Below are 27,415 nucleotides of genomic sequence, written 5' to 3'. Positions count from 1 at the left end.
AAAACAGTCAAAATGGGTGATATATGTTTATGGAGAACTATTCAAGCCAGATAGACTCATTCTTTTCTGTGTGGATAAAATTAGAAAATTAGAGGATAGTGGTAGCAGAGAAGATACTAGGTTTTGATTATAGCAAATCACTTAACACAATGTCTCAGGAAATCTTAATTAAAATTCAGCTCAAACTGGATTCAATATTAACATTCTTCCTGGGATTTAAATTGGCTAAAGGAATTTAATGATAAATGGCAATGCATCAAGAAATGTTGAAGAACGTGCTTTAGGGATATAGGTATTATGGCTGGTCTCATTTAACATTTTCACAAATGATACTCGAAGAGAGGATAAGCTGGATGATAATTAAGTTGAAAAAGACACCCATTTGGGAGGTGCTGTAAATACCAAATAGTATTGCAAAGCACAGGTGATAGAAACAATTCCCAAACTGCACAGCCAGCCAACCACAGATAAGATAATATATTCAGGGAAAACAGTGCTTGCAGGAACCATTAGCAAGTAGGAAGTTTAACAACTAAGCCAAAAATGAATTCTATGTTTAAGTTACTTAAACAACTTTATACAACTTTTTAGTCTTTCAGCACTAAGTAATAAAATAATGGGTAAGAATCCACGTAACTGAGTCCCTATACATGCAAACAAAAATATTTAAAATAAATCATTAGTGGTCCAAGATTTAAAAAAAGGAGCTGAGACACTGGCTCTGAATACTCTTAAAAATGATAATGTCTTACAAAAAACCTTGAAACTAAATTCTGGGGGGGATTTAATTCAATAACATCTCAATGATCTTGCAATAAGTGATCTATGAGATATATATGCATATGAAGTCCATTCCTAAATAAAAATGGGCTGGTTTACATGGAAAAGCCAAAGTGTTGCTCATATGCTATCAGATGAAAGTAAAATAAAATCTGTGATTTTTAATTTTTTTACTATGTGGTAAGAAACACTAAGTTTTCTGTTTACACATTTCATTTCTATAATATAGTAAATCCTTTTCAGGAAGTTCAATCTTGCTGTCCCATAATTCCTTTCTCACAATATTCTAATGTGCATATATTCTATAAATTCTTGTCTTCTACCACCCTTTGCTCCCACCAAAAAAAAAAGAAATCCAATTTGTCCCTACTACTCACTTTATGTAAAAGGACAAATGTAAAGAATACTGGATAACACATTGTACAAAAAAAAAAATCAAACTGGAATCTCAAAAATGAAGCAGGGATATAATAAAAGTCATAGTTGATATAGAAGTAATCACCACATCAAAACTATAAAACACAAGTGCAAACATAGTATTTTTATATTAATAAGAACAATTACAAGCCAATACTAAGGAAACAAATAAGACAAATAAAAATTGGGCAGAAGATCGTCATAGATATTTTACCAAAGATTATAAATGGCTAATGAGCACATGAAAAGATTTCAAAATCATTGGTCATTAGGGTAATGCAAATTAAAATCACAATACAGCTAGGCACAAATTCTGAAATAACTTTGAAAAAGAAATTGACAATAGAAAGTGTTGGTGAGGAGTCAGTGGATATATAAAATAGTACTGCCACTTTGGAAAGCAGTTTGGCACTTTCTTGATAAGAATATACTTGTACAACTATTAAATTCTACTGCTAGGTATCAACATGTATCTGCTAGGAATAAAAAATTTATAGTCATAGAAAGTTTGTCACACTATTTATATATTTCAAAACTAGTAATAGTTCAAGTAGCCATCAACTAGTGAACAGATAAACAAAATGTGGTGCTTTGATTCCATGAAATACTATTCAGTAAATCAAAAAAACAGAAATACAGAACTGATTTATACTGAAGCATAGATGAACCATACAACCATTCTGCTAAGTAAAATAAACTGGGCAAAAAAGACTAAATTTTGTATGATTCTATGTTTTGAAATTTATAAACAAAGAAAATATTTAGAGACAAAAAAGCAGAAGAGTGGTTACCTGGAGCTAGGTCTGGGAGTGAATATTGACTGCAAGCAGCAAGCATGAGGAATCATTTTTGGGTGTTGCAAATTTTATGAATTAGATTGTCTTAATTTTTTAACAAACGTCTAAATTTACTAAAAATCACTGAAATATACACTTAGGATGTATTTTGGGACATTAATTATAGCTCAATAAAGCTCTCAAAAATTACAAAGAAAATTTTAGCCACATTTGTGTTCTTTGGCCATCTTTATCCATTTCGTCTTTCATTAATAAGATACCATTTAGGCTGGCCAGAATTTTTCTGATTGTTCAGCTATTGTATTATTATTTGATTCATTTTCCTCCATCTCTCCACCCTTCCTATGTACTTTTCAGATTTTAGGCTCTTTGGCTATTTGTTTCTTTTTTAAACCTTAATATCCTCCTCCATTCTCAGGTAATTGATTGTCTACTTCATGCCACTCCATGCCACCTTTTTAAGCCTACTCCTTTTTGGCAATGGACAAAAGGGAGGAAACATCAGCCTAATGAATGGAAAGTAATCAGCAATACCACCATGGGAGGCTGAGTCTGTATTAAGAAAAGTAATAAATAGAAAGCGAGGTGAAATTGTAGAATATCAGATGGAGAGTACATAAAATTTCAAGAAAGGATGCTTTCATATTTTTCTCTGAGAGAACTTTTCAGAACTAGGGTATAATCCCCCTTTCTGCTCCTTTCATATGTGATGTTTAATCATGGCCAATGCCAGAGAAGGACCCCAAATTTGGCTCTTACATGAAGCCAAGGTACAAGATATACCTGGGGTCCTTTGGGATTATTTAGAGTCAATGTATCCTTGATGACATGCCAGGATATTAGGTTGGAATGTATCACTTGAATCTTGTTATTTGGCCATGTTTATTGTATTACTCCATCTGAAGCCTTGAGAGAAATCTTAACTTTGATCTAAGCTGATATTTGTGATTGCCAGCAATAGCTTATGCATTTATGGTTATGTTTCATATGATGAAGTGATACATGAATGAACTATCATATCACTAAACTACTGACTACCATACTTCATAATTACTTTGGGAAAAGTTGTATAAACCTCACTCAGAAATGACTTACTGATTCAATGATTTTATTGGAATCTGGTGTATTTAAGAGTTGTTTTTGATCTCCTGGAAGTACAAGTCAGAGGGGTATGTTTGTGGGAACTACAGACACTCTAAACTATAGCAAGATGTCAGTTACATTCTAACACACAGCCATATACAGCCTTAATAAAGATGATTTAGAAGACATTTAGAAGTTTTTTACATAGATGTTACAAGATTTCCAACATGCTATTGCCATAAAGGTTATGTTATTGCCAATCCTGTATCTTTACTTATAGCTAAATAACTCGGCACTAGGAGGGGTCTATCGAATCTCTCAAGGGTGGAGGTCAGTCTGAACCCAAGACTGCTCCTGGTGGTCAAGCAAATTGAGCAATACATAATTTAGTCACCTCTAGATTTATGTTCTCTGGAGCCTTAGTATGAACCAGTGATGCTTTGAAGCTAAAAAGCATACTAGACTATTGGCTATCTCTTTTCTGCTTAGCATATCCTGGAAAAACCAAGATGGTAGACACCTCAGTAGAGGAGCTGGTTGGCGAATGTATCTTTCAGGTACATAATGCAGGAAGAGGTATCAACACTCTTAATAATATCATCAACATTAACTTTTTAGGGACTATTAAAAGGATTGCTACTGGAGAGGGATCTCTCATCTAGGCAATCCTCTTCCTGCTAAAGAGCCAAAGAACAAAACAATAACAACAAAACTTAAAGTGTTCCTCTATATTGCTTGAGAATCTGGGAGGCTTGTTTCTTTTCTTTGGCAACTTCATGAACCTTTTGTAGAGGTTCATTGAATTTCATTACTCAAACTCTAAAACTTAAAACTAGAACTTTAAATTCTTTAATGCTACTGCATTCTCTCACACCCAACTTCTATCTCCATTACCTCAGTTAAAAATATCCTCAAAGTATGTTTCCAAACAATTCCCAAATCCCAAGCATTAACCCATCAGTTGAAGGATCCAGCCTTAAATACTTCCTCAAGAAATCTTACATTGTTTATAGCGCCAAATCTAAGTGACCTTGCTAGGCTGGGTATTTCTTCTTTAATTAATTGATGTATAAACTGATACATTTATCCACACCTTATTTTGTGCCAGACACTCATCTCTGAAAATGCAGAGTGTAGAAGATACGAACAGCCTAATTTCTGCCAAATAGCTTGAGGTCTAGAAGAGGAGACAGGGAAGAAAACTATCTTTAACAGAAGTACTACTAGATAAGGATAAAAAGGCAACATAAAAGTACAGAAAAGTTGAGAAGGCCAAGGAATACCTGACTTAATAAAACAAAATCAAAATTTTTATCATTCAGTTCCTCCCCTCTCCAAAGCAGTCAAATTGGTAACCTTAATGTCTCATTAAATTACCATGCCTTTGATCAAATTACCTCACCTCCAATACCATCCATCCTCTTCACCTGCCTATGTAAGTACTAAACACCCAAATAGGTTTATGAAGTTCTAATTTGCAACATACCTTCCCAACTCTTTAATTCCTAAGAGATATCCTTCCCTACTCACTTTTTGATGAATTCTTGTATTATTTTATTATCTTTTACCTCATATAACAATCCAATAGTGGTTTCTGATATATTCTGATTATTTCACTGTGAGTAAGGATTATCTCTTACAAAATATATTAACCTCCTTAAGGGTTATGATAGTGTCTTATTCATTCTGTGTATTTTTCAGAGCATCTTGTTTTGTATTAAATATACAAAAATCTATATATATTAAATTATAATTTGTCTAAGAAATACATACATAACATGCGTTTGTATATATTATATATATTAGGACCTGCCCTGTGTTGTTTTCATTTGTTTCTTTGCCTAATCAAATAAACATGCTTACCAGGCTTAGAAATCCCTACTCCTCTATCTATTTGAAATATTATTTTTTTCCAAGATAACCTGTCTTTGAAACTTCTCAATACCTAAGTATTTTTCTTTTACCCAATGAATATGCTTTGGCATTGTAACATAAATTACTATGAGAAGGAGCTGGGAGGGAAAAACTTTCTTTGGAGCAACAAGGTAAAAAAATACTAAAATGCTTTGGTGACATAGAGGAAAGAAAAAAGTATAAAACATATTGCATACTTTTGTTTCTTCTAGAGCATTATCAAATTTCAAGTCAACTATCTAGTACATCGACAATATAAAGAACTGTAGTAATGAGAAAAAATATTGTCAAAATTAAAATTGCACAACGTACATGATTTTAAAAACAATTATATACAATTAAACAAATGCTTCATAAAAAATGAAAGCATTTAGGAATTAATTATTGAAATTAAATCATGGACCACTTTAACTATGACAACCTAAAAACATGCTAGGTGAATATAAAAATAAATTAATTTAGAGTTCCCTGTCATGGCGCAGCAGAAATGAATCTGACTAGGAGCCATGAGGTTGTGGGTTCAATCCCTGGCCTCGCTCAGTGGGTTAGGGATCTGGCGTTGCTGGGTACTGTGGTGTAGGTTGCAGACATGGCTTGGATCTGGCATTGCCATGACTCTGGTGTAGGCCGGCTGCAATAGCTCCAATTAGACTCCTAGCCCAGGAACCTCCATATGCCATGGGTGAGGCCCTAAAAGGACAAAAGACAAAAATTAATTAATTAATTAATTAAATTGCATTACAAACTCATTTTCTTGGAAAAGCTGTGTTTCTAAATATATTAGGGAAGAGGGATGACTATTGAAAAGTAATATAAATCCAAATATGAAAAATAATCTGTGTATAGTAATTCACAATACAGCTGTTTATGATCAGTATATTGATAGCATTAATATTTTCTCTAAGTTTATCAACTGGGTAAGCTCAACCATAACAAAGCCCAGCTCTATATGGGTTCCTCTCAATGAATTAAGATTCCATAGAGGGTACAAAACATTGTTAAGGTTCGAGGCAGTTTTTTTCTCACAATTGGCTGCCTATTAGAGCTGCTTTGTTTTATTCAATAAAATATCTCCAGGTGACTCTACTCTGTGTTGCCAGATAATTTAAATAAAAACATCTTGGGTTGTAGTCTAGGCATTAATATTCTTAAAAATTTCCCAAGCAGAATTCTAATACTCAGATAGGATTGAGAACCTTGATTTAGGAGAATTATAAAACTTTAGGAATAGCATCTATGTAATTTGGACTGGATCGCTAACTACAGATATTAAACTCTACATCTTTAAAATATTAATATTATATAGCAAAATACATATCTTTAATATAGAACAATTGGTTTTTCAAGAAAACTAGCAATGTGTGAAAAGAGACCTTAACACAAGAGAGCATGATATTCATTAGTATCAACCTTTAAGATTTCACTGATGGTGTGCAAAATTTTCTTTTGTGCAGAATGAAATATGCTGTATGAACTGAAGAAAAGAATCATACTCATGCCAGCAATTTTTCTCTAAACACAAGAAGTACTAATAATCTGATCACACTAAATTTCCAGTTGTGAAAGAGACTGATGCTGTTTTATGGCAGCACTCCCTTAAGTGTATTTCATGAACCATACATGTCAGAATCATCCTGTTCCTTTGTACAATAATCAAGTAATAGATATAGATCAAGCCAAAAGTCCAGTTTATGAGTGAAAACTTTTAACACGGACCTGGACACTCACATTTTTATAGCTAATCTATTCATGATGTTGGCAAGGATACCTACCTCATAATAAGAAGACAGTGAACTCAAAAAATTGCATACTTATATCAGGCCAAGAAAGTCTCATGGCTACACTGAAAATGATCTAGTTACACTACTTAAAATCTGTTATCCAGGGTTCTTTTTGCTGGAGGATGTTCACATCTCCCTTTGTTTCTCACACTTTCACTCTTCCTGATGAAAAATTACTAACCAAAGAAGAAATAAATTGATCTTCTGTTGGCTTAATGAGGAAAGGCAGTGATAGAAGGGTTATGGGTGAAAGGAGAATGAGAACCCATTTTATGACCCTTAACAGGCAGTTGCAAATCACAGTTCTGAATCATTTTGCTCTGTTTTAAAATTCTTCTCTCAATGGGATATACATTTTCTTTGATTTCTAGGTCCTTGGAGAATGTTTTATAGCCACACCACCCTTTTACCACATACCAGGAATAGCATTAAAAATACTATTATAAAGCTTTGCTTCTTGGCATTTAAATAATTTAAAAAATTAGAGGCTTATAGTCACAAACAACAGTCTATTTTCATAATCTGCATAGTCCAGGGAATATATTAAATATGAATCTTTAAAGGCAAGGCTAAATGTGTTTTATAAAGAAAAACATAAGGGAAATTAACTTTTGTAGCCTGCAAATGTCAGAAACAAGCTTCTGATTCCCCAAGGCAAACATTTTTGAGATACGGTTCTACCACCTAATTGCTATCGTTTTCTTAGTTACACTTTCAAGTTCCCTGCTGGCTGTTTTTCTATATAAACTTACTTTTTTTCCCAATTATGTTATTATAGAGATGAAAATCATATCTAATTAAATAAGAACATGACAATAACATGTCATTCCTTTATCTGTATCTGTATTACTCCCTATGAAAAAATGTCTCAGGAAAGATAAATGTAGATCTCTAGGTCCATTAATTGACTGGAAATAAAGGTCAATACACTTTACACTTTCCTATTCATTCAGATCCACTTATCTGCAGGCCTTCCTTCCTTTCTTTCATCCTCATTTATTAAGCATCTACTATATTAGGCATCTACTATATGCTAGGCACCATGGATACAGAGACTACGGATACAGAAGTTAACAAATTATAGTTCTTTCCTCAAGAGGGGAAATGGGATGATGTCATAAATGTGACAACTGCCATAACCAACACATGAATAAAATGTATGGTGGCTGTTTGAGATCTTTTCTTTACTACCACATATATAGCAAAGTACAGTAACATGAGATGCACTTTAAGGTGAATTTCTAGTGTTCAGTCTATGAAGTCACCCCTTTCTATAGCACTGAAGAAAGCATATCTTAATCCAATAGATAAATGAGGGACAACACTCAATAATTTCTAATTTTTATTGACAACTATATCATGCAAAATAAGTAATAATCATCTTTTGAATATTTACTACATGGTTAATATATCTGGCATGTGCTAGCATTACAGTTGCGAACAAGACAGATAGTCACTATGGCAGATTTTAGTTTGGGGTAGGGACAAGAAGAAAAGAAATTGGTCATAGCAGCTATGAAAGTGATGAGAGAAAGTAAGTTATAGAGAAGGAATGTGTGACTGGGGTGTATATGTTTGTGTGTGCTGGGAGGCTATTGACATTAAGCTGTTAGGAAACTTTTCTTTGAGGAGGTGACATTTTGAGTTGGGTCCTGTAGGACAAAAATGAGTTAGCCTTGTATAATATCAGATAAAAAATGATCTTGGTTAACTTAAGGTAGTATACAAAGGTCATGAGAAATTTACTATTTTTTCGCATACATTTCACACTGATGAGGACACACCACTCTATCATGGTATCCCGACTGCAAACTACTGTGTTGTTGGTGGGTATCAAAACAGTAACTATTAAGGAAGAATTGCCAGGGTTATTTACTGAAAACTAATATGGTATGCTTCTTCTTCAGAAAAAAAAATATAAAGAATAAGAGAAAGTAATCAAGCTATATATAGAAGGGAAAGAGATCAAGAAAAAGGAGATAATTGGAAAAAAATAGGAAAGAGCAAGGCACATTATTCAGGTAGCTAGAAGTAGCAGTTTAGTAGGACTGAAACATACATGCAGGAATAGAGGGTCAAAGATGAAGCTGGAGAGAAGAGCTACCATAACATGAAGACTGAAGTACACTGCGGAGGCATTTGGACTGCTTCCTTACTACTCTGAACTATTTATTTTATAGTGAAATATATAGATATATAAATTTATTAGTACTCATTATATAATGTGCTATTATACAATAGATTATATTCAATATAAAATATACTGTTACATAGTATATACATTATATGCTATATACTATGCATAAAATTTTGCAATAATTTGGAGCCATCCCAATACTCTAAAAGGCATATAAAATTATGGCTTTCCTGGCTTGAGAGTAATTTCAAATTATTAAGTCTGATTCTGTAATGTAAAGGAAAATATAAACAGTGGCCTTACTGTTTATATTTTCAATGACTGGACAATTGAAACCTTTTGCTTTATTTTTCTAATTGATTACCTAAGTATGATCTACAGAGCTTCAGATCCAAGATGCCTGAAGGGCATCTTGCTCATCCATATTTCTGAATAGCTCCCTAGATAATTGTTATATACAGCCAGTTTGGAAAGTACTGGAGTCAACTATTTTCCAGATATCTAAATATCTTCAAAGAAGAAAATTATTACTTCTTTATGATTTATATTCAGAATACAAAAATATTTTGAGATAAACTGTACTTTATTTAAATGTAATAAGCATAATTTTAAAAATAAGGAAAATCGAGGACAAAGATTCTGCCAGATTTCTGTGTGTTCAAATATATCATTAATTGTCTAACCTTAATTTTTCCTACTGTAATGATTCCATTTTATGTCCAAGAAATCAATGTCTAATAGTATTATCCATCAATTTATTTATGCAGTCCATTGTATTTATCACCAAGGGAAATTTAACCCATTTCTACGAGAGTTCAAAATAATTTGAAGTTTTAAATTACATGTCTTATACTTGAAATTTCGGTATATTAAATATATTCATTTTATTAATTAAATATGTTCAATATATTAAAATTTTAAAAGTCAAGTATAAGAAGGTCAAACAGCTATATGTGCATCTAGTTAATTCTATTTAAACGTACTTTCATTTGAAAAGTAAACATAAATTTAAAGCTTTTTAAGCTAAATTATGCCACAAAATAAGTCTGAAATTCATTTTTATTTCTTAAGCAATTTCTTAACCAATGCGTTGGGTAATGCCCATGGAAATAACTGTTTTGAACATATATTCATATTATATGCTTAGTTACCTGTATAACACTGTCTCCAGGGTTCATATCTGTATAAACATAGACATCATAGGATATTTCAGGGAACGTTGGAGTGTTATCATTTGCATCCATCACCCGAATATTAACGATAACTGGCTCACTTTCTTGCACACCATCAAATGCTGTTATCTTTAGGGGTAGAAAAATACATTTAATAGAAAAGTTATGCAAACATAAGCAGTAGAGAATTCACTCCTACAATTTAAGAAGTTTCTCATGTGTAATTTACAGTTTTAAAAGGATACCGAAATGCTTTTTGCTAAAAGGAAGCAATAAAACTATAATAGCACATATAATCAAATGTGCTAAGAAGCAATTGTAGAAGATTCTGCTTTATTTTTAATGTATTCAATTCCAAGCGCATTTTAAATAAGCAAATACACAAAATGTCCTAGAGGCTTAAACAAGGCCAATAACATTGCTAAATCTTAACTACTCTTTAAACTTTAAAAAATTAATAGGAAAATATTTTCCATTTTTACATATTTTGTGTACAATGCAATAGTTGCTTTTATAGCCAACATGCTCAAGAAAGTAGGTGCCCTAAATATGTAATACCATTTTTGAGTAATTCAAAAAACACAATTTTTAAAGGATTCATTGGCATTAGTTAATAGCATATCTTAATTGCATTATTAACTTTTAAAGAAGGTCTCACAAAAATCAGGGCTATAACACTACTATCCTTGTTCTGAATGACTTCTGAAATCCACTCTGTATCAAAGTTTTAACTGTGGACTTCAGATTTTCTGGATGCTATGAGTCTGCTGTGTAAGCTTCTCCAGAAGAACCACTATCCAAGTTCCATACCCGCACTTTTCTATCAGCTCATTTTTCTCTTATGTTTGAATAAAATGTAGCTCATAAATTTGGATAATAAATATAGCTTCCTCTATTTAACTCTCAACCCTAATACACACACACACACACACACACACACACGTATGTGTGTTTCTATATCATGAGAAGTATTTACAATCACAGCTTTAATAATCTTTCTGTGTGTGCGTGCATGTGTGTGTGTGTGTTTGGTTAACCTAACCTAGGAATTTTTGTTGTGATGGACCATCCTGTGTATCATAAGAGGTTTAGCAGCATCTTCGGTATCTACCCACCAGATGCCGAAAGCACATCTTCATCAGAGTAACAACCAAGAACATATCCGGATATTGCAAAATGGCCTGGGGAAGGGCAGGATGGGGATGGTGTTGGGTGCAGGTATCATCCCCAGTGAGAACCACTGGCCTAACACTAGGACAAAATTGAAAATAGATGAATAAACAAGTAAATAAATGTTAGAAAATAATTCTTTACTTTGTTGATTCCAATTTACAATATCTCAATTTAAGTCAGTTATGAGTCTATGGTGAAGAATGAGATTTCCATTTTCTTGTTTCCATCTCAAATTTGTTTTTATTCTGTTGGAAAAAAAATACTAACAAAACTAGACAAACAACAAACTTACAAACAGAAAAAAGAGAAATAAACATGAAGAATTTTTTATTACTTATATCTCTATGATTTTACTTAAGGAAATTGCATTTTTCTTTTCAAATAATTGAGCTTTACAGTTTTAAACAGAAATCTCTTTCTCTTGCATACACACGCACACATGCACACAAAATGTCTTTACCGAAAAGGTGTAAATTTGCTGTTCTTCCCTGTCCACAGGTTGAAGCAAGGTGAGGTAGCGAGTGATTCCAGTCTGTGTGACAGTGAAGACTGAAGTATAATCATTCAGAAAAAGGTGAAGCTCTGGGTCTTTTGTCTTAAAAAAAAAAAGTGATTATTTAAAATGTTAAATAAATAATGAAGCTATTAGTTCATTACCCAGAAATTAGTTTTTCAAGTTTACTACAGATAAGTATAGCTATTAAGAATTCCTAAAGATAACAGACTTGTGGTTGCCAAGGAGGAGGGGAAGAATGGGATGGCCTGGGATTTTGGGGTTAGCAGATGAAAACTATTACATTTAGAATGGATAAGGAGTTCCCATCATACCTCAGTGGTTAATGAATCTGACTGGCATCCATGAGGACGCAGGTTCGATCCCTGGGCTCACTCAGTGGCTTAGGGATCAGGCGTTGCCATGAGCTGTGGTGTAGGTCGCAGACACGGCTCGGATCCCGTGTTTTGCTGTGGCTGTGGTGTAGGCTGGCAGCTAGAGCTCCGAATCTACCCCTAACCTGGAAACCTCCATATGCTGCAGGTGAGGCCCTGGAAAAAAAAAAAAAAAGGATAAGAAATGAGATCCTACTCTGTAGCACAAGGAACTATATCCAATCTCTTGGAATAGGCTGTGATGGAAGATAATATAAGAAAAGGTATGTGTGTTTATGTGTATGTGTGTGTGTGTGTGTATATATATGGTGTGTATAATACATGTATATATATATATACACACACACACACACACAGACATATATATGTATGTATACATATGACGTAGCCACTTTGCTATATACCTGAAATTGGCACAACATTGTAAATCAACCATACTTTAATAATAAAAAAATAATTTCTAAAGGGATATTTAACTATATATCTACTCACAACTGAGCAAAACTGTCCAAAGACAATTACTCATTTTGTAGAAAATAAAATACTTAAATAAGAACTCATATAACTAAGGTGAATAAAATGAAAAATAGGAGGAAGGAGAATAAAACAATCCAATTGAATACACTCATTATTTAATATCAGTATTTTCAGAACTTCACTTCAATCAAGAAATAAGAAATAAGTGTAAGAAAAGGAAACTAAATCCCAGAATTTTAGCAGTATAATCATTACTTTGTTTGTAGTAATAAACTGTGTATAGGCATATTATTATCCTGCTCTCATGTTTAATGTAAAATAGAAATCAAATTGGTTATGTATAATTCATCACCTATAAATACTGTATTTTCTCTTTCTCATATTAATACCTTAAAGATTCGCTAAGAGAAAACATAATATTGATTTTAATTAAAATATTTCAGATGATTAAATTCAAAATATATGAATTGACCATAGGTGTCTGATAAAAGACTTTAGAAAAAATGATATAAACATAGAGAAAGTGATTGTGAAAGTTAAAAACAGAGGTAATTAACTAGACATTGGAAATCCTTTACAATCTCATTGACCTCCATGAAAGATAAAGTATTAATCTCTGCAACTCAGAGAAAGAACAAAGACATACATGGGGGAGGCCTGGATTGGTGTTTGTGTGTAGTGGAATACCAAGGAAGGTGTGGCAAGTATAAAAGGAAGAGTGAGAAAGACTGGGCTACCTAGAAGGCTATGGAAAAATAGGAACAGGAATGATACAAGGAGATAAGGTGTTTATAGATTATGACAACTTTTAAAATATAATGATGTAAACTATAATATCACAGGTTATTTTTTAAGTTTGATATCAAAGGCTGAGGGTAGAATTATTAAACACATTGTTGATTTAAAAAATATATATTAGAGCTCACATTTTAAAAGTCTCTAAGTAGGAGTTCCCATCATGGTTCAGTGGAAATGAATCTGATTAGCATCCATGAGGGCACAGGTTTGATCCCTGGCCTTGCCCAGTGGGTTAAGGATCTGGCGTTGCCGTGAACTGTGGCGTAAGCCAGTAGCTACAGCTCTCATTCAACCCCTAGCCTGGGAACCTCCATATGCCATTGGTGTGGACCTAAAAAGGTAAAAACATAAACAAACAAAAAACTACGTAAAAATGAGAAAGTTGAAAAACAACACTACTACTTTTTTTTCTTTTGACAGACATACCTGTGGCATATAGAAGTTCCTGAGCCAGGGATTGAATTGGAACTGCAGCTGTGGCCTGTGCCACAGCTTGTAACAATGTCAAATCTTTAACTCACTGAGTGAGGCCAGGGATAGAACCTGCATCCTCACAGAGACAACATCAGGTTCTTAACCAACTGAGCCACATGGGAACTCCCACAGTGCTATTAAAAGGTGTCCATGGTTTGATTTATAGATACTTTAATCTATACATCTACTTAAAGCTTCAAGATGTATAATCCAATAAACTTAAAATGAATAGTTTCATTTGGACCTGATATCAGTCCTGTCTTTGCAAAATCTCCTTAGGAGATATAACTTAGCTATGTTACGATAGCTACTGTGTCCATGATTTTGATATGGTCAATGTGCTACATTTATTCTGAAACAATAAAAAAATTAATACCATAGATGATAATTCCATTGGTCCCTTTACTATAAAATAATCAAAATTTTTAAGAGTTGTAAAAAGTCAGGAGTCTTGACACAGATATTTTCCAATAGGTACCTTAGCTGTTCTCATTTCAGCTAAGCATGGCTAGGAAATAGGGTATTAATCTATTAATCAAATACATTAGTTGATAAAAAGATAGATGGCTGAGTGGAAATGAATCTGACTAGTATCAATGAGCACACAGGTTTGATCCCTGGCCTCACTCAGTGGCTTGGGGATCTGGTGTTGTCCCAAACTGTGGTATGGGTTGCAGACACAGCTCAGATCCTGCATTGCTGTGGCTATAGTGTAGGCCAGTGGCTACAGTTCTGATTCGACCCCTAGCCTGGGAAACTCCATATGCAGGGGGCGCAGCCCTAAAAAGACAAATAAGTAAGTAAGTAAATAAATAAATAAATAAAAGTAAATTATAATATACATATTAAAACACATTTTTGAACCATATTTTGGTGATTCTTCTTATTTTGTTATACTTTAGAGTCAATTGTCATAAAATTCAACTATTACTATTATTGTAGTTTTATCATGACTTTATTATTGTTGGTATGATATAGATATTCAAATCACTTTGACAATCTTTAATGTCAACAGCCTCACTGGAATTAACACAACCTTTCCATAATGTTCTTTATTTTCTTGAAAATAAAATACAGTTGGAGTACAGTTGATTTACATTGTTGTGTTCATTTTTGGTATACAGCAAAGTGAATCAGTTACAGATATGCATTCTTTTTCCCCACATAGGTTATTACAGAATATTGAGTAGATTTCCCTGTGCTATATAGTAGATTCTTGGTAGTTTATTATTTTTTAAATGGTCACAAATGTTAGTATGCAATCTCAACTAATTAAAAAAAAACTAAGTAAGTGTGTTTGCCCTTTTTTATTGTTTAAATATACCATGCTCTTAGATTGGAAGATTCAGTGTTGTCAAATGATTATGCTACCCAAAGCAATCTACAGACTCAACATAATCCCTATGAAATTATCAATGGAATTTTTTACGGAACTATAACAAAATTTTTTAAAATTTATATGGCCACAGGAGTTCCTGTCGTGGTGCAGTGGAAATGAATCCAACTAGGAACCATGAGGTTGCAGGTTTAATCCCTGGCCTCGTTCAGTGGGTTAAGGATCTGGCATTGCCATGAGCTGTGGTGTAGTTCTCAGATGAGGCTCGGATCTGGCATTGCTGTAGCTCTAGTGTAGGCTGGCAGCCACAGCTCTGATAAGACCCCTAGCCTGGGAAACTCCATATGCCACAGGTGCAGCCCTAAAAAGACAAAAAGACCAAAAAAAAAAATCTGTATGGAAACAGAAAAGACCCCGAATAGCCAAAGCAATCCTGAGAAAGAAAAACGGAGCTGGAGGAATCAGGTATCCTGAATGTAGACTATACTACAAAGCTACAATCATAAAAACAGTACAGTACTGGCACAAAAACAGAAATATAGATTGATGGAACAGGATAAAAAGCCCAGAAAGAAACTCACATACCTATGGTCAACTAATCTACTACAAAGGAGGCAAGACTATACAACAGAAAAAAGATGGCCTCTTTAGTAAGTGGTGCTGATAAAAACTGACAGCTACATATAAAAGAATGAAATTAGAACATTCTCTAACACCATACACAAAAAAAACTCAAAATGGATTAAGGACCTAGATATATCAGATACTATAAAACTCTTAGAACTCTCTCTGACATAAATCACAGCAATATCTTCCTAGATCTACTTTCTAGAGTAATAAAAATAAAAACAATAATAAATGGAACCTAATTAAATTTAAAAGTTTTTCCACAGCAAAGGAAACCATAAACAAAACAAAAAGACAACCCACAGAATGGGAGAAAATCTTTGCAAATTAGCAACTGACAAGGAATTAATCTCCAAAATTTAAAAATCACTCATATAGCTCAATGTCAAAAAGAAACAATCCAAAAAAAAATGGGCAGAAGATCTAAACAGACATTTCTACAAAGAAGACATATAGATGGCCAAAAAACACAGGAAAAAAAATGTTCAACATCCCTAGTTATTAGAGAAATGCAAATCAAAATTACCTTACACAAGCCAGATGGTCATCATCAAAAAGTCCACACAGGAATTCTGACTGTGGCTCAGTGGTAACAAACCTGACTAGTATCCTTGAGGATGTGGGTTATATCCCTGGCTTTGCTCAGTGGTCCAGCATTGCCATGAGCTGTTGTGTAGCTTGCAGATATGGCTCAGATCTCGAAATTCTGTGACTGTAGCTGTGGCCAGCTCCAATTTGATCCTTAGCCTGGGAACTTTCATATGCCACATATGTGGTCCTAAAAAGCAAAATAAATAAATAAATAAAACGCTTTGCAGCAACATGGGTGGATTTAGAGATTATCATACTAGTCAGCTATTAAAAAGACAACCATCATATAATATAACATAGGAATCTAAAAAAGATAGAAAGGATACAAATGTACTTATTTTCAGGACAGAAACAGACCAACAGACTTTGAAAACAAACCAATTTATAGTTGCCAAAGGGGACAGGTAGCAGGGAGGGAAGGACTAGAGGTTTGGGGTTGGCATATGCACGCTGTGGCATACGGAATAACTGGCCAATGGGTACCTGTTGTATAGCATGGGGAACTCTACCCAATATTCTGCAAATAATATATGTGAAAAGAATCTTAAAAAAAAAAGATGTGTGTATATGTACAACTGGATCTGTTTTATAGCAGAAATTATCAAAACATTGTAAATAAACTATATTCAATAAAATATTAAAAATTAAAAAATATATTTCAAACCACATTTTGGGGATTCTTCTTTTTTTTATAAAGTCAACTGTCATAAAATGCAATTATTACATTTTTTTGTAGTTTTATCATGACTTTATTATTGTCAGTATGATATGGACATTCAAATCACTCTGACATTCTTTCATGCCAGCATTTTCACTAGAATTAGCACAACCTTTCCATAATGTTCTTTTTTTTAATTTTATTGGGGTATATATAGTTGACCTTCAATGTTGTGTTAGTTTCATGTATACAGCAAAGTGAATCAGTCATACATATACATTCTTTTTTTCCCATATAGGTTACTAAAGAATATTTAATAGATTTCTCTGTGCTATACTATAGGTTGTTTTTAGTTTATAGTATCATTTTTAAATAATCATAAATGTTAGCACACAGTTTAAATGAAAAAAAAAAACCACTAAGTATTAGTGCTTGCCCTTTTTTGGTATTTATCCCTGATTTTACTTATCAAGGTAAAAATCACTAGGTTTTTAAATCCATATATTTTCTTCTGAGTGTGCCAAAAATGGTCAAATGAAAAGAGTATCTTTTACTCATATTTTACACTACAACTAATTCAAGCTGAGCAAGACTCGCTACTTGATTTGCTTACCAAATATTTATTATTTTCTCTTTGTTTAATTATTTTAACCACTCTCTACTTTATAACCAATTCCCTCTCAATTTCTCTTCTTCCTTTCAACTGTGGTATCTGTTAGTAAATTTGTTAAGATATATTCATTCATACACTCACTAAGTTTTAAGCATTTTTTAATACCAGGAATGCATTACTTCAATGAGTGTTGGGTTGTAAACCAGTGTATGCATACGTGATTGCAGTAGAATATGTTTATGTCACAAACTACACTGATAACCAATTAATGAAAGCAACAAGATTTTCATTGTTAAGTGCTTCCCATTTTAAGATGATTATCAGGACTTCATAAACAGACTGTCATATTTGATAACTAGAAGCATTAAACACCTTTTGATAACTTAATTGTCTTCACTTCAAGTCCTTTTATAATAACTAGCTGGAGACTAAAATAAGATTTTCCAGAACTTCAGATTGATTTATATATGTATAAAATAATAATACATAATGGTTGTATTGCACAAGGCATATTACAGCTAATTCTAATTTAACCTGCACATTTAATTTCTAAGATATAAATTTTTAAGTTTATTAACATTTAAAATAGCAACCTTTTAAAATCTATGTAATATAGCACCCATCACATAGGTACTGTCGATGAGTGTCTGGGTTTATTTATTTATTTTTATTATTTTTTTTTTTTTTTGCTTTTTAGGGCCACACCTAAGGCATATGGAGGTTCACAAGTTAGGGGTCCAATTGGAGTTGTAGCTGCCCATCTACGCCACAGCCACAGCAACTTGGGACCTGAGCCATGTCTATGACCTAGACCACAGTTCATGGCAATGCCAGATCCTTAACCCACTAGCGGGGCCAGGGATTGAACCCATATCTTCATGGATCTTAGGTTCATTAACTGCTGAGCCATGAAGGGAACTCCTGTTTGGGTATTTAAGTCCAAGAATTTAAAAAGGCAGATTTGGAAATGTTTACCAGTTATCACTCGTTTGTAAGGATAGTACTAGTTTCAAGTGTGGTATACTATAAGTGGAAATAGATGATAATGTTCTGGCTTATTCTTCTGACAGAGACAGTATATTTTATGCAGTGTTTGTGTCTATAAGTTTATTTAAAATAAATATTGTTTTTCTACATCAAAATGTACACAGGAGTTCCCGTCGTGGCGCAGTGGTTAACGAATCTGACTAGGAACCATGACGTTGCAGGTTCGGTCCCTGTCCTTGCTCAGTGGGTTAACAATCTGGCGTTGCCGTGAGCTGTGGTGTAGGTTGCAGACGAGGCTCAGATCCTGCGTTGCTGTGGCTGTGGTGTAGGCTGGTGGCTACGGCTCCGATTAGACCCCTAGCCTGGGAACCTCCATATGCCGCAGGAGCGGCCCAAGAAATAGCAAAAAAAAAAAAAAAAAAAAAAAAAGACAAAATGTACACAGAAGGCTGATTAATATAATAATCTTTTTATCCTGAAATAAGGTAATTTAATTTAACTTAATTTTACTGTAAAGTATACATTCAGAATATACCAGAATATATTATTTTGTTTATTTTTGTGTCATTTTCTGGGAGGTTAAAATAAACTCTGATATTTACTCAGAGTATGGATAAAATGAATAAAGAGAACACAAATAGAAACACAAAGGAAACCTAACAGATGAATCTTAAATTTAAAAATCCCATCACATAGAAGAAATACATTCAAGTATGACAGTTTATTGGATTTAAAACCAACTTTGGGTTTCCAAGGAGACTCAAAAGATGATATCACACTTACACAAACAAGATTGTGTTCATTCTCATATACATGCACACACAGCACAGTAATTTATATGTGTACACATATATGTATGCATACTTATGTGCATACATATGCTGCAAAGCATAACAAGAAAATGATAAAAATTTAATCTCATCTGACAGTTTGAACTAGTTGACAGTACTGCTCTGAAGTACCTTGTTCAAAAAGTTTCAACCCCAAGGTTAGAATCTTGCTGAAAGAATGTGGTTATGAATTATTAATGTTTTATGGACTAAAAAAAAATAATTAAATAATTTTTAAGTCCACATTCAGTTTGGATTCTCTATAATTTCAAAATATTAAAATCAATAAGATGTAAATAAATTTAAATTATTACTATTAAAATACATACATAATTTAAATTTATTTACATCATATTAATAGTTTGGGGTCTTTATAAGTGAAGTAACTGCTTTTTCTGTTTTTTTGTTTTTTGTTTTTTTGGTTTTTTTTTAGTAGAAAGGAAAGAGAACAAGGAAATGAACCACACCAATCAACAAAAGAACACAAAATTAACAACTAGTACCTACAGGAACTCCACCAGGTAGAACCTATGTACAAATTAAATATTAAATTAAAAAGTGTAACTATAAATGACCTCAACTATATATGGCATATAAGTGTCCACTAGTAAAATTAACGAAGCAACGGACAAACAAAAATATTTAGTACATTTAAACTAATAATTTTTTCCAAGGTGTATTTTTTCTTAGTATTCTGATACAACATAGCATATATATGATAGTATAACAATATTTATAAAGTGTATAGGTACATTATTATACCTTTAAGAATGTATTATATTACATTTCAAAGATATATTTATTTTGAAATAATAACACAATACAGGGATTTGAATTGACATGGAATTGCAAGCCAAAAGCATAACCTCAAAATAATAATTATTATTCTCTGTTTTTTTTTTTAAACCAGAATTCAATAACTAAGCTTTAGTGATTCTTCCACTGAAAAATCTGGTTGTAACAGACATGTCTCTTGTGCATTACCTGCTCTACCTATATTCTGAACTATTTTGTAACTACAAGGTAATAATGGTTGAGAAAACTTATAAATGTGATTCACGTATATATTACATGTATACGTTGATATCTACAGAAAAGGTACATTAGTACAAGTATTTTCATTTAGTTTTTCTCAGTTTCCCTGGACATTAAGATCTTTCTCACTCTGGAGTTCTCGTCATAGCTCAACAGTTAATGAACCTAACTGGCATCCATGAGGATGTAGGTTCCATCCCTGGCCTCACTCAGTGGGTTAAGGATCCAGCGTTACTGTGCGCTGTGGGATAGGTTGCAGACATGGCTCAGATCCTGTGTTGCTATGGCTCTGGCGCAGATCAGCAGCTACAGCTCCAACTGGACCCCTAGCCTGGGAAACTCCATATGCCACTGGTACAGCCTTAAAGAAACCAAAAAAAAAAAAGACAAGATTCCTTCTCACTCAAATATATGCTGCTAATAACATCACAAATCACATATCTCTGCTCCTATATCCTAAAACTTTGTCTTACTTTCTACTGAATTGATGGAAGAAAACAACTTAATTTTTAGAGAAACAGATCTAAGTCTGTCCTCTTCTTGGCATCTGCCTTGTGGCAGAGGTCTGCTCAGGAAAACCAACTCCTGAAGTGACAACTTCTCTTTTCATGCTTGATGCTTTATCTCCATTTCTGTTAGCAACACCTGTATGAGGTGACAGTTCTTTATCCCTATGCTGATTAATTTCATTAATTCTGACATTTAAAACCTACTGGAATTTACCCTGTAGTAAAATTCTTGCCTGCAAATTGAAAGGGCCTTGAAATTTCCTTTTGTTAATTCAGATCTTAAAATAATCTAGCAATGAATTATATTTTACTTTTTAAAAATAAATAGCACTTGGCCTGAAAAAAAAAATAGGATTCAGAAGGACATAAATTAATCTTCAAACATATCAATCACTAATCAAAAGATTTAGTCTGTGTACTGTCAAATGGAAGATATAAAGAATAAAGGTTGAGTTCCTAGAATGTTGGTTTCAAATAAAATGAAGCACTTTCTGGAAGTTAGTTTTTCAACCATGGAATGGACCATATTGTGACACAGTTAATTCAATATCATTAGAATAGATGTTTTCGTCAGATATCTTCATTCTTTTATTCATGCCTGAACATATTAGCTCATTAAACAATTACTAGAACTTACTAAGTTCTGGGAACTGTGTTAGATAGTCAAGATACAAAAATTATTAAGATCTAGGACCTATCCCAAGGGATTTAAACTCAATGAGGGAGGACATATATAGTGATATAAGGTTAACTTTAAAGAAATGTACCAAAAAGAGACATGCAATTCAACTGAAAGAATGCATAATCTAGAAATGAATCTTAAATGAGGGGATGTATGAGCTGAATTCCAAACTCTGAGCATAAGTTAACCAAGCCAGCTTGTGGAATGAAAGATGAAATTTCAAAAAAGAAAACATAGCAAAGGTAATTAGGCAGCGGTTTGGCATAACACAAGAAACTACAAGTAGTCGCTAAATGTTACAGATGAAACAGAAGTTTCAGAAAATGAGGCTGCATAAATGTTCAGGTATCAAATAACAGAAATCCATGTACATGAGCTTAAAATTTCTTCTGCAGGAAGAGGTATATTGGAAGTATATATTTCATGGAAGTATATTAGGCAGAAGTGTGATATAGTCAGATTGAGTTTTTGAATAAATAACTCTAGTTGGCTGAGTGAAAGATAGATTTGAGCAAGAAAAAATGGAAGAAAGGATATCAGGAATCAATTCTAATAAAAGATGAGTAGGTTGTAAGAATAGAGAGAAAAAAGAGGCAAGAAAGATGCAGATGACTAAACAGGGAGAATTTGAAGATTTATTCATTATCACAAGTAAACAAAAATCAAGGACAACTCCTAGGTTTTCAGCTTGAATGGTGCTATGAAGTATAACATCAATTCCTGAAGAATGGACTTCCAGAGAACGTTTCACATAGTATAGGAAGTTGGATTAAACTGTTTAATATTCTTTGGACTTGAAGTATAGATATATATATAACTTGTATGCAGTATTTTAGAAAATTTTGTCGCTAGAGATTAGACATGCTTGTTCACTCTCTAGGTACCTAAAGACAATCACTCACTGCAGGTACTACTGAAAAGTAAATGGATCTAAATGATGAACAAGTGGCCAGATACGCATTGTTGAATTACTTGACATGTCTACAAAACATATCAATTATTCTACTCAATTTACATGGCATCTTCTAAAGGAGCTTTTCTCTCCCTCCCCATTCCCACCAGCCCCAAGTGAAGAGCAGACCAAGGCAGCAGTGACTGAACCATGTATCTTTTTGGATCATAGGCATTTGAACAAAAGGTAGCAACTGTCAAGTATAAGGCTCACAGTGTTATACAGCTGTCATGTGGTAGATTCACAGTCAAACCTGGATCTATCTAACTCTAAAGCACAAAGTGCTCTCTCCACCCCAACTCAGCAGTAAGTTGCACTATCTTTTACAAAGTCCCTTAGAATATAATTTTAGCATTTGTTCATTTCGAAGTGAATGACAATCCAGTAAAATAAGAAAGTGCACAAGCAAGCATAGGACTTAGTATGCAACCAGTAAATAATATAAATGCACCAAGAAAGTACAAATACATACATTTTGTTATTACGGAAAGAGTAAAACAACATTTTGTCATCAGGATTTAACTTGTGCTAACCACTGTGTTCAGGAAGGTGTGGCTTAAACTACTACATATTTCCAAATTGACTAGTCACTGATTAAAGGATGATTATAGATTCAAATTAAGAAATGAGGTAAAATCCACACCAAAATTTGTGGGACATCACCAGGCCTTCAAAATATGTTGGCTTAGCCTGGATAAAACTTATTAAGGGTTGCTCTGTGAATTTTCTGGTGAGTATTCACTAAATGACCTGTGACTTATGAAACCCATTTAATTTTATGGGGTCCATACACTCTTATCTGGGATGAGATATTGTGTATGTATATGCACTTTTCTAGGGAGATATTCTAGGCATTAACAGCTGTTATCAGAATAAGACTGCAGTCAGACTATATAAAATAGAAAGGGTCTGTCTAGACTAGTGATTAAAATAAATGTTTTTATTTCCCATAGACCTTGGCTCAAGGTCCAACTCCATCATTTATTAACTCTGTGATCAGAGTAAGGCATTTAAAATTGCTTAAATAACCCCTTCTGCAATATGCAAAACTGCATCTTTTATGTTTGCTGTGAGATTTAAGGAAATTAATGCAAGATAAAGCAGTTACTATATTGTCTGACAGGTGTTAAGAACTCAATGTAAGTTAGCTATCGTTTAAAACATGACAAAAGAAGAGGGGAGATTAAGAAGGACAAAAAAGACAGGATGAGAAAAGAGAAGAATGTAGAGAAAGATATAGAGTAAAATAAAATATCTGCTGAGAAGTGGAGCACACCCAAGGGTCATCACAGCCTCTACTAAGTGTTACAAAATTTTCCAGAAAGAAAAAAAAGATCTGGAAGTGCTCTTGCAATTTACTAAACAAGATTTGGGGGACATTCTAGGGCTGTCCTGTCCAATTAGTGACATGTGACCATTCACATTCAAAATAATTACACAAAATGTTAAAATTATATTTTCAGTCTAGTTACATTTCATGTGCTCTATAGCCACGTATCTTTAGTGGCTACCATATTGGACAGCATAGGTACAGAATAATTCTATCATCACAGAAAATTTTATCAGACACTACTGAAATGGGAAAAATTGCTGAGTCATGACTTTTAAAGCTGCAAGTGCCAGAGTTCCCGTCGTGGCGCAGTGGTTAACGAATCCGACTAGGAACCATGAAGTTGCAGGTTCGGTCCCTGCCCTTGCTCGGTGGGTTAACGATCCTGGGTTAACGATCCCGCGTTGCCGTGAACTGCGGTGTAGGTTGCAAAGGCAGCTCGAGTCCCGCGTTGCTGTGGCTCTGGCCTAGGCAGGAGGCTACAGCTCCGATTAAACCCCCAGCCTGGGAACCTCCATATGCCATGGGAGCGGCCCAAGAAATAGCAAAAAAAAAAAAAAAAAAAAAAAAAAAAGAAAGCTGCAAGTGCCATTTTTTTTTTTTTTAATATTTTGGGAAATACTGTGGTAGGTAAGAGAATAAAAGGAAAATCTTTAGGAATTAGTATAGTTCTGGGGGATATTGTAACCTAAAAAACAGGAACTCAGCAGGACTTTTCTACAGTCACACAGAGAATGTCAGGCTCCATTTTTTCCCACCACTAATGGGATTTCTCCTTGATGTCAGCAAACTCAGTTACAATGGCTTCAGAGTCATCTCCACTTCTTTAATTCCTGATGCCAAAGTCTTCCAGCTCCAATTTTGTTTTCCCTTCAGTTCCTGGGAGGACGCTGACTGAACTGGTAAAGATTTTCTGTCTACTTCCTTATAGCAATCATTCTAGCTAAGGAGGGAAAATACTCTGACCTGCCTGTCTTGATGATTTCCCATTCCTTTGGCTAGTGTCAGTATCAGAAAAACAGAGGACAATGATACATTGAGTGGAAGAGTATTAGTTCAACACAGTCACTAGTGGAAGTGCGGGTGGGTCAACTGCCCCAAAAGGTGTTTTCTTTAATAACATACTATCATAAAATTTCCCCAAATCACAGTCTAGAACGGCCTTCATGATATTTTTATATTTATTGAGCAATGCCATTCTTTTTCCCTATCTGTAATTATATAGTTTTTAACTCATATTAATTAAAAAGATTGCCCTGGTACTTTAGCAAACTGCAAGTGAAACATTCATTTTCTTCCTTATACTGAATATCTGTAAACTGAAAAAGAACAGTTGCTGATTCAAACTTACTTTAAAAAAAATAATATTCTTGATAATGAAATTGAAATTACCACACCAAGACTCTCACTTGCACTTTTTTTCTCTATTCCATAGTTCATGTAACCATGTCTTCATAATATCTCCTATTGGCATAAATATACCGAGAGATGTGTTAAGAAAACAAGAGCACAATATATATTTAACTTACATCTTCTATATCCTTGTCGAGAGCTACAATTCTTAGAGGGGTGGTCAAATTTAGACTGTCGGAAATAGTTGCTCCCACTGGGGCAGATTCCAGAATATAGCCTTGATAACTGGGCATTGTGAAATACGGGCTCTGATTGTTCTCATCCAGTATTTCAATATGTAGACTGGCAAAAGCAGGAAGAGGGTGGCCATTGTCCTGTTCGGCCTAAAAAAGAATAAAATAATATTAACACTTGATATGTTATAGGGTCCTTTTGGAGTGTCATTTCTCATACTATATATACGAATTCTTTTTGAACTGGTATCATTCCAGAAAGAAGAACTTCTTTAAAATTGAAGGACCCTTGGAAAATACGAGGAAATGAAAGTCCAAAGATGCTTTACCAATTTTTGCTTTCCTGTCCTCAAACCCATTGCATATTTTTTTAAAAAATCACTGTAATAAACTTTGTATCTGTCATTGCATATTATAAGAAATCACAGTGTTTAAATACAGTTAGAAAATTAAGAAGTGAAGACACTGAGTTAATGCTGATAAAACATTTCAATAAAAGACAGAGAAAAAGATTCATAACTCAAATAACATACTGTATTTATTATCATCCCTTTCATCTCTTCTCATTCCATACTAATAATTAATTCCCCAAATAATTCATAATTCTACATAAAATTAATAGATTAAGGCTACATTTGTTGGGACAGAGATGATTTCAATAAGATATTCTTAGTAGCAATGGAAATTTAAATGTTACTGAGGCATAAATATGTTATTCAAGTAAAATTAATATTCCCATATTAGAGATATGTTTTAATTCTTGCTTTTTTTCTCCTATTCATTTTTAAAAATTGATGACAACTTATTTTTCCAATAAATTGTCTTAGGAAATTTCCACACAGTCATGTTATGAATAGGTGAACACCAACTCTTAACACTAAATATTGACTTTCTGTTTTTTAAAAATTCATCTTACTATATAGCAATGCAAAATTTTTATTTAAAGGAAGATTTTATCTCAAGTGACTTCTAGAAAATCTCCTCCAAAATTTGGAAAAAAGTAATCAGTATAATTCTATAGTATATACATATATATATATAATACATGTTTTTTGAAATAAATTCAAATTCTGTCATAATTTTTATTGATATATTTCCCCTATTGTTGCAATAGTTTTATTTTAAAATCAACTAAAAGTTAAATATTTTATTTTAAATCCTGAAGTGCTTTCCTAGATAAAACAATGACATTTGGCCATGAACATTTATAAGCAATTCAGATAGATATCTTTGGTTGTTCAATATTGGGCCTCTAGAAGATAATTTTTCACCTTTTTCTAGTTGTAATTTAGCATTTTTCATCAATTGAAAGGGTAGGTGACAAACCATAGTGATATTTAGTAATACCAGTGAGTGTGCACCAAGAAAATTCACTTCATATTAATACTAAAAATACTTTGAAATGTCACTTATGCTAATTACTACATTGAAATTATTATAATTACTACATTGAAATTATTATAATTAATACATTGTGAAATCATGTTATATAAAGTGTTGATTTAGAAGAAATACATTGTTTTTTAATATTTGATAACTTTCAATATATTAGATTTCCTTTATAATGTTATGTAATTTATTTTATGTATTTACATTTTCATCTGAAAGCAGATTGCCAGAGTGGTTCATGGCAGAAAATATTTCTGAGTCTCTGCTCTGCATTAAAGACAATAGTGCTGGAATAATATGTAGCCTTTTCTGGAACTTTGTATCCTTCGCTCATAACTATATGTGCTCCTGACACCATCAGGATGGATAAACTCTTTGCATCCAGCAGTTGTGATTAAT

The 27,415-nt window shown here is 33.3% G+C and overlaps 1 protein-coding gene across 1 annotated transcript in view; it reads right to left on the bottom strand.

The window, feature by feature from the left end:
- The window catches only part of PCDH15 (protocadherin related 15), an 857,865-nt gene that overhangs the window by 277,601 nt on the left and 552,849 nt on the right, over positions 1 to 27,415 (bottom strand). The window contains 3 exon segments of the mRNA XM_021073535.1: positions 10,061 to 10,210; positions 11,715 to 11,849; positions 25,571 to 25,777. Coding sequence (XP_020929194.1) covers positions 10,061 to 10,210; positions 11,715 to 11,849; positions 25,571 to 25,777 — 492 coding nt within the window.

The sequence above is a fragment of the Sus scrofa genome, chromosome 14 (genome assembly GCF_000003025.6).
Source record: "Sus scrofa isolate TJ Tabasco breed Duroc chromosome 14, Sscrofa11.1, whole genome shotgun sequence".
NCBI classification, from domain to species: Eukaryota; Metazoa; Chordata; class Mammalia; order Artiodactyla; family Suidae; genus Sus; species Sus scrofa.
The sequence above is the reverse complement of the archived record's forward strand: the minus strand, read 5'-3'. Positions and strand labels throughout refer to the sequence as shown.